The 19,754-nt window shown below is 41.6% G+C and overlaps 1 protein-coding gene across 2 annotated transcripts in view; it reads right to left on the reverse strand.

Annotated features, from left to right (window-relative positions):
- Positions 1-9,670: 9,670 nt before the first annotated feature.
- LOC126109646 (zinc finger protein 791-like) overlaps positions 9,671-19,754 on the reverse strand; it is a 91,706-nt gene continuing 81,622 nt past the window's right edge. For both annotated transcript variants that reach the window (XM_049914695.1, XM_049914694.1), the window contains one exon: positions 9,671-9,925. In XM_049914695.1, the coding sequence (XP_049770652.1) occupies positions 9,745-9,925 (181 nt within the window). In that variant the 3' untranslated portion in view covers positions 9,671-9,744. The remainder of the gene's footprint in view (positions 9,926-19,754) is intronic.

Genomic DNA, 19,754 nt, shown 5'->3' on the forward strand with positions numbered 1-19,754 from the left:
AGTGTTTAAACCTCCTCTACCAAGAAACGTGCCAGAACTGCGAGCTCGCATCAACGATGCTTTCGAACTCATTGATGGGGACATGCTGCGCCGAGTGTGGGAGGAACTGGATTATCGGCTTGATGTCTGCCGAATCACTAAAGGGGCACATATCGAACATTTGTGAATGCCTAAAAAAACTGAGTTTTTGTATGTGTGTGCAAAGCATTGTGAAAATATCTCAAATAATAAAGTTACTGTAGAGGTGTGCAATCGCTTCAATCATTTGTAATAACCCTGTATATACAATAAATGTGCCTCTCCTTTGACACTGTGATGTGCCTACACGACACTCTTGAGAGTCACGGTGGCAGCACGAAGATCCGGGACAGTGCTGGGCTGGGTCTAGCACACGGAGCATCGAGACAAAACTGCCAGGACAGCCGACTTGTAGTGCTGGGACTGAACTGCCAGTACTGCTAACTCGAGGCATAAGGCATAACTCACTTAGCATTGTACAGTAGTGGCCTAAATAGTCGTGCACAGACGGGTATCCACGTGGCGCTGCGAGGGCACGTGACCTGCCGTAGCAAAATAGTCCTCTGCTGACGGCGCGCTCTGCTGCAGTGGGCACGTCACCTGATCACCTGACAGCAAAGTTGGCGCCCCCGGTCCCCTTTCGCCGTGGAAGCAATGTGCTACTCCGTGGTAAACAGCCCTGGTTATAAGGCATTATGTATCTTCGTTCTGGTGAGAGCCATTTATGCACGGCTTCCAGTAAGTATGGCAGTCCACATGGCCTTTCTGGCGTGTGGAGAAACTGAATACTGAGCAGGAAGGGTACAGAATTAGGCTCAGTTAAATTTGAGATTTTTCTCGTATGTATGTTTTCTACATCTGCAGGAGGACTTTTCCTACAGCTTATAATACATAAAGGCTTTCTTTCAATGTGCCTTTATGCTGCTCACAGCATTCTTTGTGAGGTGAGGAGCAATCTACCCATTTTATACTGTTATCGACTCCCATATTTTCCATTTGTGTCCAATCTTATGTGTGGGATCCAACAAAGAGACACTGTCCCAGGACCACAGGAGCTGGCAGTTTGAATTTTACTCATTCATCTACATCTATATGACTAGTCTGCAATTCAGAATTAAGTGTCTGGCAGAGAATTCACTGAACCACATTCATTCAAGCTTCATTCAACCACTCCACTCTCAAAAAAACGTATGGAGAAATACAAACATTAATATTTTTGCATGCGAGCTCTGATTTCTCTTGATTTTATTACAATGATAATTTCTCCCTCTGCCAACAAAATATTTTCACATTCGGAGGGGAAAGCCTGTGTTCGAAATTTCTTGAAAACATCCAGTCGCAATGAAAAACACGTTCTGAGTATTCTGCCAATACACACAGTATCTAGTTCACTTTCTCTACAACAGTATCTCAGTGATCATTACTGAGCAAGGTGGCACAGTGGTTAGCACACTTGAGGGAACCCGGAACCTAAAAATGATGAAATTTTGGGTTTTCAGTTTATTGTGAAATAAAATACTACAGATCTTCCTCTTTAAAATGACATATTAATCTTACCTGTAGCTCAACTCCAAGTACTGAAAATATTATTTTCAATAATGTGCTGTAGAGGCCATGTCGCGACATTGAATTTCCATGGATACACCGTTTTTCAAAACTTCCCGTCTTTCCAAAGACTTTATATTATGTTGGCAACACGATTTGATAGGCAATTGTTTTGTCTGGGTATTGTAGTCTTTGGATACTGTTGTTTACATTGAGCATTTGGTGGTTATTGCACGATTTGTGTTGTATTTTTATTGCGTAACTGGAACTTATGAAATATGCCTCTATTTAGTAACAGAGTTTACAAGAGAAAGATGCCTCCTCCAAGGTACACTAGTGGAACTGTGACAATTTCTCTGACCTTGGGAAATGATTCTGAAAATAGTGAGGTTATTCATGAAGTGAAATCTACTCCTGTCTCTAGCACAAGCAAGAAGTTGCATGGATCAACTGAAAAATACTGCAGTTTATTGGAGTATTGTAGTGAGGATAATGTGAACGGAATAATTAACATTTCATTGCTCTCAAAGGTAATTGAGAGTTCAGTACTGTGTAAGGAATGTTGCAAATTGAGTATGTCAGTAAATGTCAAGTGACACATAGGATTTGCACCAGAAATCTGTCTCCATTGTACTAGTTGTCATTACAGTGTTTCATTTTGGAACTCAGAATATGTCGAAACAGGCCAAGGTGAAACTAATAGTGAGAAAAGCAAGTACTATGGTGTAAATATTAGATGTGTTTATGCTCTAAGGTCAATCGGTAAGGGATACTCTGCTGGTCAAATGTTTGTGGTGTAATGAATCTACCACCACCACCAACGAAATTCTCAAAAAATAACTCGGTTGTTGGATCCTGTGTTGAAGATATTGCCCAAGAATCCATGAAAGAAGCAGTGGAGGAGGCTGTGGCAGTGAATGAAGAAATACCAGATATTCAGAATCCTCGGGACCTGACTGTCGCACTAGATGGTACGTGGCAGAAGCGCGGGCACACTTCACATAATGGGGTAATAACGGCAACAAGTGCTGATACTACAAAAGTTATAGATGTTGTAATTAAATACAAGCACTGTAGGTGTCCTAAAAGAGTGAAGGATGAGCATACAGAAAACTGTCGAAGGAACTACAGTGGGTCTAGTGGGACCATGGAAGTTTCCGGTGTGAAAGAAATTTTCAGCCGCTCTCTTCAGTGGTACAAGGTCAGATACCTACAGTTCCTGGGTGATGGTGGTTTGAAGTCTTTTGCTGCTGTATCTGGGCTGAAACCTTATGGAAATGATGTTACCATTACTAAACAGGAGTGCATAGGTCACGTTCAGAAACGTATGGGAACAAGGCTGCGTCGACTGAAGACCACAATGAAAGGCCAAGTACTCAGTGATGGAAAACCTTTGGGTGGAGCTAAAAGATTGACAGATGAGGTAATCAACAGATTGCAGAGAGACTATGGACTGGCAATAAGACAAAATACTCAGTGTTGATGCAATGGAAAAGGCTGTAATGGCACTTTACTATCACATCTTATTGACTGACGAGGAACCACTACATGGGCTATGCCCACAGGGGCCCAATTCCTGGTGCAAGTACAACAAATATCAGGGATCTGAACGTATATACAAGCATCATCACCGTCTACCAGAAACTGTCATGAAGGCTATAAAACCAATTTTCAGACATCTTTCCGCAACCGAACTTTTGAAGAAATGTCTCCATGGACGTACACAAAATCAAAATGAGAGTGTGAATAATGTAATTTGGACCAGAATCCCAAAAAATGTGTTTGTGGAAATTCATACCCTTCATTTTGGAGTATATGATGCCATTGCTACGTACAACAAAGGTAACATTATAAAGTGCAATGTGCTGCAGAAGTTGGATGTGATGCCCGGAAAGAACATGGTGAGTGTAATGATGTCGATAGACAATGAGAGGAAACGGGATGCTGAAAGGAAAGAAAAGGAGTGTGAGAGGCAAGCCAGACAAAGAATGAAAGGTGTGAAAAGAAGGCTAGATGGGGAGATGTCTAGTGACAGTGAAAACCCCTCTTATGGTGCTGGACTCCACTAAAATGTTAGTGAAACTTTGAAACTCTTTATCCACAAGTTCACTTTTTTGCCATGTAAGGAACATTTTCTGCTAAACTATTAGAGATAAAGACTTAAAAATTTCAAGGAATGTAGACAGTGCCAATATACACCTTGTATCATAGCCTTTTTATGATACATAATTGATAACAGATTTTATTTCAAAGATACTATGCAAAAAATGTGTCAATTATTTTCAGTAACAAAATAATTAATGTCTTCCCAAAAAACACCAATAAATTAAAATCCATAAGGTACATGGTATTAAATATATGTAATATTATACTGTAAAAGTTTCATCATTCTGGTGTTAATAGTTCATAAGAAAATGTTGCTTACATTTAACATTGGAGGTATAGGACGTTCCGGGTCCCCTTACCGAGGAAGGTGGCACAGTGGTTAGCACACTGGACTCGCATTCGGGAGGACGATGGTTCACCCTCACTTAGGTTTTCCGTGATTTCCGTAAATCGCTTCCGGCAAATGCCGGGATGGTTCCTTTGAAAGGGCATGGCCGACTTCCTTCCCCATCCTTCCCAAATGACCTCGTTGTTTGGTCACTTCCATCAAATCAACTCCCCCAATCAGTGATCATTCCAGTTTAAGTTTTTTGTAATTGTACCATCTAAGTATGTAGTTGAAATGACAGTCTTTGATTTGTATGATTTATATTGTAATTGAAATTTAGCAGAGTCTTTTTAGTGCTTGTGTGGATGACTTCACAGTTTTCATTATTTAGAGTCAATTGTCAGTTTTTGCCCCTTGCACATATCTTGTCTAAATTGTTTTGCAATTGGTTTCGATATTCCAATAGCTTTACGAGATGGGAAATTACAGCACATCTGCAAACAATTTAAGAGTGATGCTCAGATTGTCTAAAATCATTTATATAAATTAGGAAGACTTCCTTGGGGAACACCAGATGTCTTGTCCACTTTACTCAACAACTTTCCATCGGTTACTATGCACTGTGACGTTTCTGATAGGAAATCACGAATCTTGTTGCACAACTGAGGCAGTACTCCGTAGGCATGCAATTTGATTAGAAGTTGCTTGTAAAGAACAGTGTCAAAAGCCTTTTGGAAACCTAAAAATATGGAATGAATTTGAGATCCTCTGTCGATAGCACTCATTACTTCATGAGAATAAAGAGCTAGTTGTGTTTCAGAAGAGCAATATTTTCTGTATCCACGCTATTTGTCAACAGATCATTTTCTCGGAGGTAATTCATAATGTTTGCACACGGTATATGTTCAAAAAACCTGCTGCAAATGCACTCGGGAGGACGATGGTTCAATCCCGCGTCCGGCTATCCTGATTTAGGTTTTCCGTGATTTCCTTAAATCACTCTAGGCAAATGCCGGGATGGTTCCTCTGAAAGGGTACGGCTGACTTCCTTCCCCATCCTTCCCTAATCCGATGAGACCGATGACCACGCTGTCTGGTCTCCTTCCCCAAACCAACCAACCTGCTGCAAATCAACAGTGATATAGATCTGCGATTGAGGAATTGCGGAGCTTTGTCTGAAATAATGTGACTGTCCTGTCACTGACAAATCTGCTCCATGACCAGAACGTACATACGTAATGCAGAAGGTGAGATATAAGCAGATTTGCCAAAGTCTTTGCTTTCAAGTTCTGCCATATGATAGGTACGATACACAATAATGTCTCTAACAACAAAACTTTCAAGTCCGGGTACATTAGGAACTCCCGTACCTCCATGTACAATGGCTACAGTGACCCAACCATTACCATGATCAAAAGTATCGTTAATGTCAATACTAAAATTAACTCTACATCCACAGAAAACACAAGGTCCGCTGACAAGTGGAGTAGCAGCTAGCACTCATAACTGGTATGCGGTTCTTCTTGTCTCCAGATGTTGTGGCGAACTCTATGTTCTCAATGGTTTTATAAACTGTCTGTTTAGAACGGCGACGAATTCTCCTGTAAGGCATCGTGACGGCGTTCAATGCAGTTGCCTGTGCAGCAGCAGCAGCAGCAGCAGCAGCGCGAATGAGCCTCTGCGCGGCTCTCACTCGCTTATACTGGGCTATTACAAATGACTGAAGTGATTTCATAAATTCACTGTAGCTCCATTCATTGACATATGGTCACAACACACTACAGATACGTAGGAAAACTCAAAGTTTTATTTGGCTGAAGCCGCACTTCAAGTTTTTGCCACCAGAGCGCTCGAGAGTGCAGTGAGACAAAATGGCGACACGAGCCGAGAAAGCGTATGTCGTGCTTGAAATGCACTCACATCAATTAGTCATAACAGTGCAACGACACTTCAGGACGAAGTTCAACAAAGATCCACCAACTGCTAACTCCATTCGGCGATGGTATGCACAGTTTAAAGCTTCTGGATGCCTCTGTAAGGGGAAATCAACGGGTCGGCCTGCAGTGAGCGAAGAAACGGTTGAACGCGTGCGGGCAAGTTTCACGCATAGCCCGCGGAAGTCGAAGAATAAAGCGAGCAGGGAGCTAAACGTACCACAGCCGACGGTTTGGAAAATCTTACGGAAAAGGCTAAAGCAGAAGCCTTACTGTTTACAATTGCTACAAGCCCTGACACCCGATGACAAAGTCATATGGCTTTGAATTTTTGGCACGGTTGCAACAGCTCGTGGAAGAGGATGCGTTCAGTGCGAAACTTGTTTTCAGTGATGAAGCAACATTTTTTCTTAATGGTGAAGTGAACAGACACAATGTGCGAATCTGGGCGGTAGAAAATCCTCACGCATTCGTGCAGCAAATTCGCAATTCACCAAAAGTTAACGTGTTTTGTGCAATCTCACGGTTTAAAGTTTACGACCCCTTTTTCTTCTGCGAAAAAAAAAAAGTTACAGGACACGTGTATCTGGACATGCTGGAAAATTGGCTCATGCCACAAGTGCAGACCGACAGTGCCGACTTCATCTTTCGACAGGATGGTGCTCCACCGCACTTCCATCATGATGTTCGGCATTTCTTAAACAGGAGATTGGAAAACCGATGGATCGGTCATGGTGGAGATCATGATCAGCAATTCATGTCAAGACCTCCACGCTCTCCCGACTTAACCCCATGCGATTTCTTTCTGTGGGGTATGTGAAAGATTCAGTGTTTAAACCTCCTCTACCAAGAAACGTGCCAGAACTGCGAGCTTGCATCAATGATGCTTTCGAACTCATTGATGGGGACATGCTGCGCTGAGTGTGGGAGGAACTTGATTATCGGCTTGATGTCTGCCGAATCACTAAAGGGGCACATATCGAACATTTGTGAATGCCTAAAAAAACTTTTTGAGTTTTTGTATGTGTGTGCAAAGCATTGTGAAATTATCTAAAAAAATAAAGTTATTGTAAAGCTGTGAAATAGCTTCAATCATTTGTAATAACTCTGTATATGCAGTAGCTTGGACTTAGAATATTTTCACAGTGCCAGCGGAACATTCTGACCTCCCGCAGCTGCGTCGGGCTTACGCAATCACAGGGTGTATACGGGGACAAGGAAAAAAAATTCCCGGATTATTCCCGGATTTCTCCCGGATATCCCGTTTAAAAAATACGCTTTTTCCCGGGCGAAAATACACTTTTTCTGTGCTAAGTGACAGATTTTCCGTAGATTTTCCTTCGGAACTGTAAAACTTATCAATTCTTTGAATGGTTAACGTTTTATACAATCGCGTAGAACTTCCCGAAAAAAAAAGAAAAAAAAGACTGGCAGAGAAGTTTTGGAGAGACTTTTAATAAAAAATAAAAAAAATAAAAGGAGAGAAGTGTTGGAAAGACCTTTGATTTGCAGCAACATATACGTTGCATATTTTCTTATTACAAAAGTATAAATTCGAATTGCACCAAACAGCGCGTTAGTTTGCGGAGCGTTGAATCCGAGGTTGCGATGTCATTTTGTAAGCGAGTCATATCTCAAGCCACGAGATCTCGTCAGCCGATGACAGCAGCTATGCAGAGCGTAGGACACGTGTTATAGTCAGCCAATAGCAAGATCACTGGTTAAATAGCGCGAACACGCAAGAGGAAAAGTTTACGGTTTACATTGTACATGTACACAGTACCGTATATCTACAATAAAAGCTAAGCTTTCACATATAATATTATGTCTCTAAGATTAACACGCTACAACAGAAGCTTAGGTTTCACATGTAATATTGATCTTTTTTGCGTGTGTTATACTTTAAGATACATCACACAAATGTGCCAGTAAATTTAATATTATGACATAAATGTCTCGGCTCGAAATTCTTGTAAGTGGCTGGTCCTCAAACTGTTCAGTTTCGAACGCTCTGTGATTTAGATATCCAACCCACTTTCTCACACGTAACATAATTCATCTTGCGTAAAAAGAAATTTACTTTGAAAGTAAAGCTTTTCTAACCACCGTTCGCAATACTATCCGAAGACTGTTAGAAATAGGTTCGATTTACCAGTTTCCAGAGAGCGCCAGAAAACAGGAATTATTGTGCGTGTACAACTGCAGTGGTGTAGGAAGCCCTTATGTTCATGGGTATAAAGCACTAAAAGAGCTTACATTACACCATAAAAGAAACAGGGCATCAGAGGGTACTCCAAAGAGCATCAGAATTTCGTAAACCATACTAAAATGCATAATTCGGCTTGAAGTGCGAATTGGCTTTTTCCAGATTCACAATGAAGTATGTCCCATCTCATACTAAGCTTTCCAGTGTGGCTTTTGGGATGTAAATTTTCTTGGAGTACCAGTACTCTACGATCTCATTTTTGGTTCTTTATTATGGCATAATGCCATGTATGACAGAAGATGATAACGTGCACTTGAAATTCAGCGAAAAGTTGGAACTAGCCAACACTGTAGAATGAAACACTCCGTTTCAAATAAAATGATTGCCTCAGCGGAAAGATTAATAAAGCCAAATTTCTTTAGCAAACTTGCAAAAATAACTTCACTGTTCTGCAAGGCAATTAATGCTTGACTGCTGCTAACTTGGAAACAAAATAAAATCAGAAAACTGAAATTAATAATATATTTTTGCCCTCCATAATTATGTGAATGTATTTTAATTCACTTGATAGCTCCCCCGCCACAGAAATCCGTTTTGTTTTCATTTGACTTGGGAGCTGTACACGAAGAGAAGCAGCGAAATCACTTAACGTAAACACGCGTCACGTGGAGGTTAACCCCCTGCCCACTACAACTCAGACAACTTTGTGCAAGCGTGAAACTGGCAGCTATGGCGCACGAAAAAAATTTTTCTCGTTTGCATCTGGCTGCTTGCTGCTACTACCGACACAGTTAACAGTCAAACTTCAAGTAGCGGGAGAAGGTACTGCTTATACGCGAGTCAAATGCGCATGCCCAACAGACCGCTGGCAATTGGTCAAACGAACCTAATGTGAACAGTTGTGACGTCATGCTCATAGCAAGCAGTTTATTGTTACGAAGAATTACAGTCTGCGCCCTACGGCCTTTGACATATTTTTGCTATTTTCAAACGCTTGTGCGTGCACGGTTTTTTGTTGTTGTAAATTGCACATTTCCTTTGTCACTAAAGTTTTATTTTTTCCCCCTCTCGTTTATATTTTATTGATGCAGTATCATTCTCCAGTAGCAGGATACAATAACATTCTTTGCTAGAGAATCAATTCTGCAGCCAAATTAAAAAATTTAACTGAAAGCTAAAACAATGAAAAATTCCAGGAATTCCGAAAAATTCCCGGGTTTTTCCCGGTTTTCTCCCGGATGAAAAAATTCCCGGGTTTTTCCCGGATTTCCCGGTTGTCCCGGGTCGTATACACCCTGAATCATGGCGGCGCGCCAGCGGACGCACACACCTAAAACACCCAGTGTGTGTGTCCGGGATAACGTTCCGCGTACGTACATGTGTGTGTGTGTGTGTGTGTGTGTGTGTGTGTGTGTGTGTGTGTGTATGTAAAATGGAAATTTGGATCTTAGGACAAGTGGAGAGACAAGGTTGTGGAAGAATCATAAGCCACCACTGAACAATTCATAACACTTATGATTTTAAAAGCTCCTTTATTAGTTTGCAGTGCCACTGTGGAATGAGCTCACTCAGTGTGAGGCGATCAGAGTGATCAGTCAGGGTCGACGCTACCCGGGAAGATCCGTGATGACAAATGGCGTCAGCACGGCGGCCACTTCCGCGTGGCCCGCCACCAGCGTCACGCCCACGCTGGAGGCTGCCGGATCCATGCCACCGTCCACTGTGGCCACTTCCTCGTCCCCCAGGGAGGCGACCAGGGCTTCCAGGCTCAGCACCTGCGGGTGGACCCTGCACACAGAGATTGCAGCCACTTGTAACAGAGTGACATGGGGTTGTTCTTAAAGAACTCCTGATGGCAATGTTTTCTCTTCCTTGTTTCACCTCTTTTCATTAACACTGGCATATACAATAGTTATTTTGTACAACTAACTTCTTGTTCGAACAGAATTTCATTATTCACTGTTAGGATTGCCACAGGTTCTGGAACTCAGGGAATTTCAAACACATCAGGAATATCAAGGAAATATCAAGCACATTTGGAAAACAAAAAGGCTGGAAAAATCTTGTTGTTGTCTCAGCAGATGAAATGGTTCATTTACTGAGGTGTCACGCATCAACGCTCATTGGGTGCAGCTGAATACACGTGCCATTTCCCTACTCCCTCATCACTACTGCTTCTCTCCTTCCTACCACCCCCATCAGCTCTCTCCTCAAACTTCCTGGCAGATTAAAACTGTGTGCCCGACCGAGACTCAAACTCGGGACCTTCGCCTTTCGCGGGCAAGTGCTCTACCATCTGAGCTACCGAAACACGACTCACGCCCAGTCCTCACAGCTTTACTTCTGCCAGTATCTCGTCTCCTACCTTCCAAACTTTACAGAAACTCTCCTGCGAAACTTGCAGAACTAGCACTCCTGAAAGAAAGGATACTGCGGAGACATGGCTTAGCCACAGCCTGGGGGATGTTTCCAGAATGAGATTTTCACTCTGCAGCGGAGTGTGCGCTGATATGAAACTTCCTGGCAGATTAAAACTGTGTGCCCGACCGAGACTCGAAAGCTGTGAGGACCGGGCGTGAGTCGTGCAGGACCGGGCGTGAGTCGTGCTTCGGTAGCTCAGATGGTAGAGCACTTGCCCGCAAAAGGCAAAGGTCCCGAGTTCGAGTCTCGGTCGGGCACACCATTTTAATCTGCCAGGAAGTTTCATATCAGCGCACACTTCGCTGCAGAGTGAAAATTTCATTCTGGAAACTTCCCCCAGGCTGTGGCTAAGACATGTCTCCGCAGTACCCTTTCTTTCGGGAGTGCTAGTTCTGCAAGGTTCGCAGGAGAGCTTCTGTAAAGTTTGGAAGGTAGGAGACGAGATACTGGAAGAAGTAAAGCTGTGAGGACCGGGCGTGAGTTGTGCTTCGGTAGCTCAGATGGTAGAGCACTTGCCCGCGAAAGGCAAAGGTCCCGAGTTTGAGTCTCGGTCGGGCACACAGTTTTAATCTGCCAGGAAGTTTCATATCAGCGCACACTCCGCTGCAGACTGAAAATCTCATTCCAGCTCTCTCCTTCCTACCACCCCCATCAGCTCGCAGTCAGTGCTGCCACTTCTTTTTGCCGCCAGCCTAGTAGCTGCCGACGAGAGGTGGGGAGGCATGAGGAGTGGTTTGTTTGGATATGATTATCAGAGATTGTAGATACAGTGACCGAAGATGACAGTCATGAGCGATTGTGTGAATGTGTGTGTGTGCGCTCCTGTTTTCTGACAAAAGCTATGCCTGAAAATTTAGTTGTGAGTGTGAGATTGTCTTTTCTATGAGCTTGTCTGCGGCTCAGCAATCCTTTTTAATGGGAGTTGCTACCTATCTACATTATTATTGATTCTCAAAATATTTGAACAAGTTATCTGTTGCACGGATTGATCACCGCAATCTCATCCACAAGAGTGGATTCTCACAACGGGCCAAAACCACAGACCATTTCTGTGGGTATCTGTAACGGATCGGGCTTGCCGATCTGAAGCCATTCGGTTCTCACTAATGTGCAGGCCCTGCCTGTCAGATCTGGTCTCACCAATCTGCCCACTGGCTGCATCTATCTATGTGTGCCATAATGCTGTGGATTTTCATGATTTATCCATGGACCCAGGACTGCGGTATTCCTCAGCAAGCCAGAGGCCATAGGTGCTGGATTTCAGGAATTGCGACTGTCTCACCACAAGTACAGGGTAATTCAAAAAGAATACCACAACTTTAAAAATGTGTATTTAATGAAAGAAACATAATATAACCTTCTGTTATACATCATTACAAAGAGTATTTAAAAAGGTTTTTTTTCACTCAAAAACAAGTTCAGAGATGTTCAATATGGCCCCCTCCAGACACTCCAGCAATATCAACCCGATACTCCAACTCGTTCCACACTCTCTGTAGCATATCAGGCGTAACAGTTTGGATAGCTGCTGTTATTTCTCGTTTCAAATCATCAATAGTGGCTGGGAAAGGTGGCCGAAACACCATATCCTTCACATACCCCCATAAGAAAAAACCGCAGGGGGTAAGATCAGGGCTTCTTGGAGGCCAGTGATGAAGTGCTCTGTCACAGGCTGCCTGGCGGCCGATCCATCGCCTCGGATAGTTGACGTTCAGGTTTCATAACTAACCTTTTTCGTAGGACTCTCCATACAGTTGATTGTGGAATTTGCAGCTCTCTGCTAGCTCTGCGAGTCAATTTTCCTGGGCTGTGAACAAATGCTTGCTGGATGCGTGCTACATTTTCATCACTCATTCTCGGCCGTCCAGAACTTTTCCCTTTGCACAAACACCCATTCTCTGTAAACTGTTTATACCAACATTTAATACACCACCTATCAGGAGGTTTAACACCATACTTCGTTCGAAATGCACGCTGAACAACTGTCGTTGATTCACTTCTGCCGTACTCAATAACACAAAAAGCTTTCTGTTGAGCGGTCGCCATCTTAGCATCAACTGACACTGACGCCTAGTCAACAGCGCCTCAAGCGAACAAATGTACAACTAAATGAAACTTTATAGCTCCCTTAATTCGCCGACAGATAGTGCTTAGCTCTGCCTTTTGTCGTTGCAGAGTTTTAAATTCCTAAAGTTGTGGTATTCTTTTTGAATCACCCTGTACTTTGTACAGTGTGGCGTTTTATAGACTTTTTTGGTCTAGTACATTTTGGCACTTCAAAAGTAGTTTATATGTTAGAAAGTATGGACAATAAGGAGAAGAAAATTATGTCAGTTGCTTGCAGTTTGTATGCTATGTGTTCATATATTTCTCAAAAGAAAAATCGCACGACTCCTGTAAAATACGAGGGGCATTTGGAAAGTTCGTGCAAAGCCTAAGAGATGGCACCACCAGCGTGTATCAAGGTCATGTTTACTTAGTAGCATCTTTGGAAAGAAATGCACACCAAGTTTCAGCCATATTGGTCTATTTCTTTGTGTTTGGCATTCGCGTGAAACAAGGACATCGAGTGATTGCCAAAAACTGGACGAAAAAGAATTTCGAGTGGTGATTAAACATTACTTTATGAAAGGCAAAACGCCTCAGGAGACTGAAGAGAAGCTTGCTAAATATTACGGTGACTCTGCACCTTCGATTAGAACAGTTAATAAGTGGTTTCAAAATTTTCAGAGTGGCCATATGGGCAAAAGTGCTGCTGAACATTCCGGACGCCGTGTGGAGGTTACAACTCCAGAAACCATTGATAAAATCCATGATATGGTGACGGATGGCAGAAGAGTTAAGGTGCGTGAGGTTGCTAGTACTGTGGGCATCTTGAATGAATGGGTACATAATATTTTGCATAAACATTTGGACATGAGAAAGCTAACCACAAGATGGGTTCTGCGATTGCTCACGCTTGACCAAATACGGAATCATGTGAAGTGTTGCAAGGATTGTTGCAGCTGTTCAAGAAGAATCTGCAGGACTTTAAGCATCGTTTCGTCACTGTGGATGAAACATGGATACATTCCTATACTCCTGAGATAAAACAACAATCTAAACAATGGGTTACCAAGGGAGAATCTGCACCAAAAAAGAGGAAGACCATTCCTTTGCCTGGAAAGGTTATGGTGACTGTCTTTGGGATTCACAAGGGATAATCCTCATCGACTACCTGGAAAAGGGTAAAACTATTACAGGTGCATTTTATTCATTGTTATTAGACCATTTGAAAACCAATGTACAAGAAAAACGCCGTCAATTGGACCACAAAAAAGTCCTTTTTCATCACGACAATGCACCAGCACACACCTCAGCAGTTGTGGTCGCAAAATTTATGGAAATAGGATTCCAAATCATTTCACATCCCCCATATTCTCCAGACCTGGCTCCTTCGGACTACTATTTGTTCCCCAATTTGAAGAAATGACTGGCTGGACAAAGATATTATTCAAATGAGGAGGTGATTGCAGCAACTAATAGCTATTTTGCGGACTTGGACAATTCCTATTATTCAGAAGGGTTCAAAAAATTAGAACAGTGTTGGATGAAGTGTGTAAGTTTAAAAGGAGACTATGTCGAAAAATAAAAAAGGTTTACCCTAAACACATAAATAATTTTTATTTTTGCACGGACTTTTCAAATGCCCCTCATGATAGATATAACACAGTGGGTAATAACTGACAATAACGAACATAGTAGAACCAAAATTTTACTGCTGGTCACCTACAGTGTTGCTTTACATAATTTTTCCCCCTTATACACTTCTTTATTTCTGAAAACAGTGAAGGTATTTTAAATCCATCTTGTGACTCCACGTAAATGCGTATTTTTGCCACCAAATGTGTTTTGTATTATTGAAACAAAATATCAGTTGTCTTAATAAAACACTTACACCATTGGCTTGCTTTTGCCATCTAAAAACAGTTCATTACAAAAGATGTTGATGTTAGTACTTAAGATTTTGGCTCACATCAGAAAACGCCATCTGCTTGCAAGGTTCTTTTTAGATATTTCCTCATTTGCACTATTGTTTCTTGTACCACAGCTGCAAAGACAGATTGTCAATTTATATCTTAACTTATCCTTTTGTTCTCAAAATTTGTCAGAAAAATGCTAAAACTTGTCTGGAAATCGGGGAAATATCAGGGAACTGCACTTGGGGAAACTTATGGTAGCCCATTGCTGATGACAATAGTATAGTTTGTTCTTATAGAAACATTTTATTTACAGAATATCTGTGATTTATAAGGGGCAGTCAAATAAAAATCAGATAGATGGAGAAAAGTAAGTGAGCTATTTATTACTTCAAAAGTAACGGCCATAACTGTTAGTACATTTATATTACAATGATACAAGATGGTAACCACCTTCACGGAAAAATGTTTGCAATTACCTTTGGAATTACAACTGTGCACAGAGATATCCCTCTTTATCCAAAGTGAATCCACGGCCACTGACATCTTTCGTCAGGACTCCAAGAATATGGGAACTGCATGGGGAGAAACTTCTGCAACATATCTGAAACAACCTCGGCGACATCTGGCCGGGCATTTTGTTGGCAGGTTGTTTGACTATGCTGCAAAAATGTCACTGGGAAGCCCTTACACATCCTCTATATAGTCCCAATCTCTTCCCATGTGATTTCAACATTTATGTAGTTATGAAGAAAGAATTTCGTGGCTGTCGATTTGCTTTGGATGAAGACGGGTACGGTTGGGTACTATCGAGGTTCCATAGGCAACCGCGAACATTTTTCCGTGAAGGCAGTGACCATTTTATCTTATAGCGAGATAAATTTATTAACAGTTATAGGAATTACTTTTGAAATAATAAACAATTTACTTATTTTTTTCCACATATCTCGTTTTCATTTGACTGCCCCTTATAGAATACCTGCAAGTCATGTAAATGTCAGAATTCAATTATGATGTAAACTGTTTGCTTCCAGATTGAAAAGCTTATTTGAAAGTTCTTCTTTTCCTCCTTCAAACAGTCAAAAGTTATGTAAAATTTATGCTATCTTTCGAGCTTTTTACTCTTTGTCTAATGAAAGCACACACATACATACTATATCACACAGACACCCAAAATGCGCACAACTTTGGCCACAGTGACGCTAACTGTTGATTAGTTAGAGCAGTTGCAAGGGCAAGGGTTATCGTATTTACTCGAATCTAAGCCGCACTTTTTTTCCGGTTTTTGTAATCCAAAAAACCGCCTGCGGCTTAGAATTGAGAGCAAAGTAAGCAGAAGTTTGAAAAATGTTGGTAGGCGCTGCCACAACTAACTTCTGCCGTCGAATATATGTAGCACTACACAGGCATGCTTTGCAGGCACAAAGATAAATACTGGTGCCAAAACCTCTGCGTCAGTAAATAAATTTAAAAAAAAGGTGGAAGACGAGTTTTTTTCTACGCCCCGAGACTGGCTAGACTGTTTAGGATGTTTGTCAATATGGCCAACTCTACGTTCTGAACATTTTCCTACCTGTGACAAGTGATGGTTGCTAATAGGAACTTTTATGAATTGTGAATCACATGCAGTATTCTCCTCACCATAAGAATAATACGAATGTAAACATTTTGCCATGTATTTTTTCGTGTTTGCTGCTATCTCATTTAAATCCTGTCTGCCTAATAAACTACGAAACTAGAGTGAGACGAGGGAGGGAGGAAGGGGGGCGGGGAGAGAGAGAGAGAGAAGAGAGAGAGAGAGAGAGAGAGAGAGAGAGAGAGAGAGAGAGAGAGATGAGACAGTGGAAACAGGTTAGACACATCATTCAACTATAGGTGATTGCTTCCTTTTCTTTCATTTTATGTATTATTCCATTTATCAATTTCTATTGTTATTTTTGTGTTCCACAATGGTCCAATCTCCAAAAAGTAATTCTTTCAAAAATTTGGTACAATAGCTTTATAGCTTCAACTTTTCTATTTCCAAAAATATCTAGAGTTGCTTATATAACTCGTTAGTTTGTTAATTATTACAATTAGAAAATTTCACTTTTTCAAAACTTTTTGGTGAACTCTGAGAATCCCTGCGCACGTTAAAACTGCTCTCCCATAAACAAGTACTGATAATTTTTCTATTTGCTAGTAGTACAGCTCTTGATTAAATAAAATTACTTCACTACCTGTTATACCTATATCTTTTTAAAATTTCACATCTTTTATGTTGATATCTGAAATGAAATAGATTAGTATTCTACCAAATTGTAGTTTGTTTAACGTGCACATCTATAAATACTTGTGTGGTCACGGCTTCAGATAGTCAGCACCTGGGAGTCACAATGTGTAAATCTAAGTGAGTCATTTTTGGACATTCAGAGTGTGTAGTTACTGTATCACGTTCACAGCAAATCTAATAATTTGTGCAGTTGTATTGTCGAGTATTGCCACTTATGAAAATTTTGAACATCCTCAGAATTTTTGTAGCTTACTGACTTGTGCAAAGACAGTGATATCCAGTAGTTTACAAAGCTGATCAGCTGTTCACCAGGCTCAACTATGTGTTAATAAATGTAAAGAAAACTGAAAACTAAATTCTGCAATGTTGTGTGCATCATTTAATAACAGTTCACCATTGCCACTATCTGCATGAAGGAGAGCAAAGCAGCTGGATTTAATACCCACCTTATGCTGCACTACCTGCAAGGTACGTAATTCGTTGTGCCATTCTGACCTAACCTCAAGCCTCATGAAAATGGATACTAGTTACTTTGGAGCAGTGTTGGCCATGTAGAATTTGTGTCAGGCAGCCGTGTGTCCCTCATCCCTCCACTGATGATGTAAGTCAAGGGAGTGAAGTGGTGTGTGTGTGTGTGTGTGTGTGTGTGTGTGTGTGTGTGTGTGTGTGTGTGTGTGGGCGCGCGCGCGTGCGCAACTCAATTATATGGAGTCACTGCAGTAAGAAGGGTCAATGAGGAGGTGTGACAGAATGGCAGAAAGGAACTATCATGCTTGGACTGACCACACCATGAAGAAAGCTGCCCGATTTGTTGGTATATCAACACGGATTGCCCAACGTGTGCACAAGGAATGGAGTATCACTCAGGGCCCTGCAACGCAGTACGAGAACAGAGGTTGGAAAAGATTCTAACCGACAGAGACCAGAGATGAGGGTAACACATTGTCAGTGATACTTGGTTTCAAAGTCAACAGGAAATGCTACTGCTAGTGAATGGAGGTCCACCTCAACCACTTTCTGACTGAAGGCAACTGCATGCAGCAGGCAGCACTACTGCTCACAGTGGCACATACAGGGGTTGGACAAAACCGTGGAAACACCAAAATCTTAACGCATTACCATGCTTAATATGTTGTAGTGGTAAGCCTATGTGAAATCAGCCAGCAGTCTGATTCTTGACAACTCAGATTTTCATTATTTTTTGTACATTTGAACTAGTAGTTGTTTGCACGAAAAATTCCAAATTAAAAATTTTTCAAACCTTCATTTTTGAATTATCAATTATGTGATTTTTGAAAATTTTTAAATCAGAACTTTTTTCTTTTGAAAAACATATTTACATTGGGCACAAATTATTTGTTAATGTATGTGCCAAATTTAATGATGGTTGTGGTGTGCGTACTGTAAGACCTTCAGTACGCACATCATCAGATTATTCGACTTGTCGCTCTAACGAAGTAGGCGAGTGTCAGCAATATGTCTTGTGGTCTTATCGTGGCGTATTTATCTTCTGCCATTAGGGCAGACGATAGAAATGCCACTTGCATGCTTAGAGTAGCAGAGTGACGGTGACCAACTTTAAACAGAACTTGATTAATGTTGTGGGTTGGCAGGAGAGCCAACACCGGTTTACTAGAGGAAGCCGAAAGGCATGCGTTGTAGCTCACGCAGGCTGGCGTGAGGTCTGGAACAGGACAAGGAAATTAGACTTTAGAAAAAAGGACGTAGCTGGTGGAATACTTAACTTTAATTCATTAATGATGAGCGTCGCTCTTGACGGTACATGATTACAGTATCAATAGTAACTGGTAGTGGCGCCTTGCTAGGTCGTAGCAAATGACGTAGCTGAAGGCTATGCTAACTATCGTCTCGGCAAATGAGAGCGTATTTTGTCAGTGAACCATCGCTAGCAGAGTCGGTTGTACAACTGGGGCGAGTGCTAGGAAGTGTCTCTAGACCTGCCGTGTGGCGGCGCTCGGTCTGCAATCACTGATAGTGGTGACACGCGGGTCCGACGTATACTAATGGACCGCGGCCGATTTAAAGGCTACCACCTAGCAAGTGTGGTGTCTGGCTGTGACACCACAATTAATTTTCACACACATTTATTAAAATAATAAAAAGCATAAAAATTACTTAACTTGGTTCTGGATGCTATTTACAATTGACAATCTGAAGTTCCTTGGTATTGGTACGTTAATCTTATTCTCACATATATCTCTGATACTTGACAAAAGTGTCTATACATTTATTTTCACGGCTATGTACAGGAATATGGTAATCTTATTGGGTGCAGACTGAAACTTGACTATAGACTGGTACAGACAAATGTAGAACTCGTACAGGCTGTTGCAGACAAATGCAGACTGACTAATCGGAGGTCTGTACACTCGTTATAATACCTCGCGCGTTCATATATCACTGCGCGAGTGTGATCCGCGAGGAGAAAAGGTTCTACATTAGCAGCAATCTCATTGGCTGCGTTACCTATTAATACACGGATCGGCGGAAGCAGAATTTGGTCCGTCTCTATGGCAGCGCCATCTCGCAGTGCGGAGATGGACGAGCGCTGCGTCTGCGCTGTTGTGCTTAGTGGGGCGCGCTCTATTGGGAAAGTTGTGTACACACTGACTACGTGGAACTATGTACACAACAATGGTGTTCCAGTGGGAACATATTAAAATAAATTTCACTTAACAGGTCAGCGCAACACCTACTGCATAGTCTGTAGGGCTTTGAACTTGTTACTGAGAAGTAATATGTCAGAAACCAAATAAGACTGTCAAATCATAATTTTTGATTGAGTGACAACCAATTAATTACATTATTTGAATCACACACTTAAATTTCAATTCACATTTGGTCTTTACCATGCTGACTGTGAAGATATTTTAGCACACACCATAACATATGCCCAAACAAGTCTATGAATAATTTATTCATTTATGCCTTTGTTTCACAAATA

Source organism: Schistocerca cancellata, chromosome 12 (genome assembly GCF_023864275.1).
Source record: "Schistocerca cancellata isolate TAMUIC-IGC-003103 chromosome 12, iqSchCanc2.1, whole genome shotgun sequence".
In the NCBI taxonomy this organism is placed as follows: Eukaryota; Metazoa; Arthropoda; class Insecta; order Orthoptera; family Acrididae; genus Schistocerca; species Schistocerca cancellata.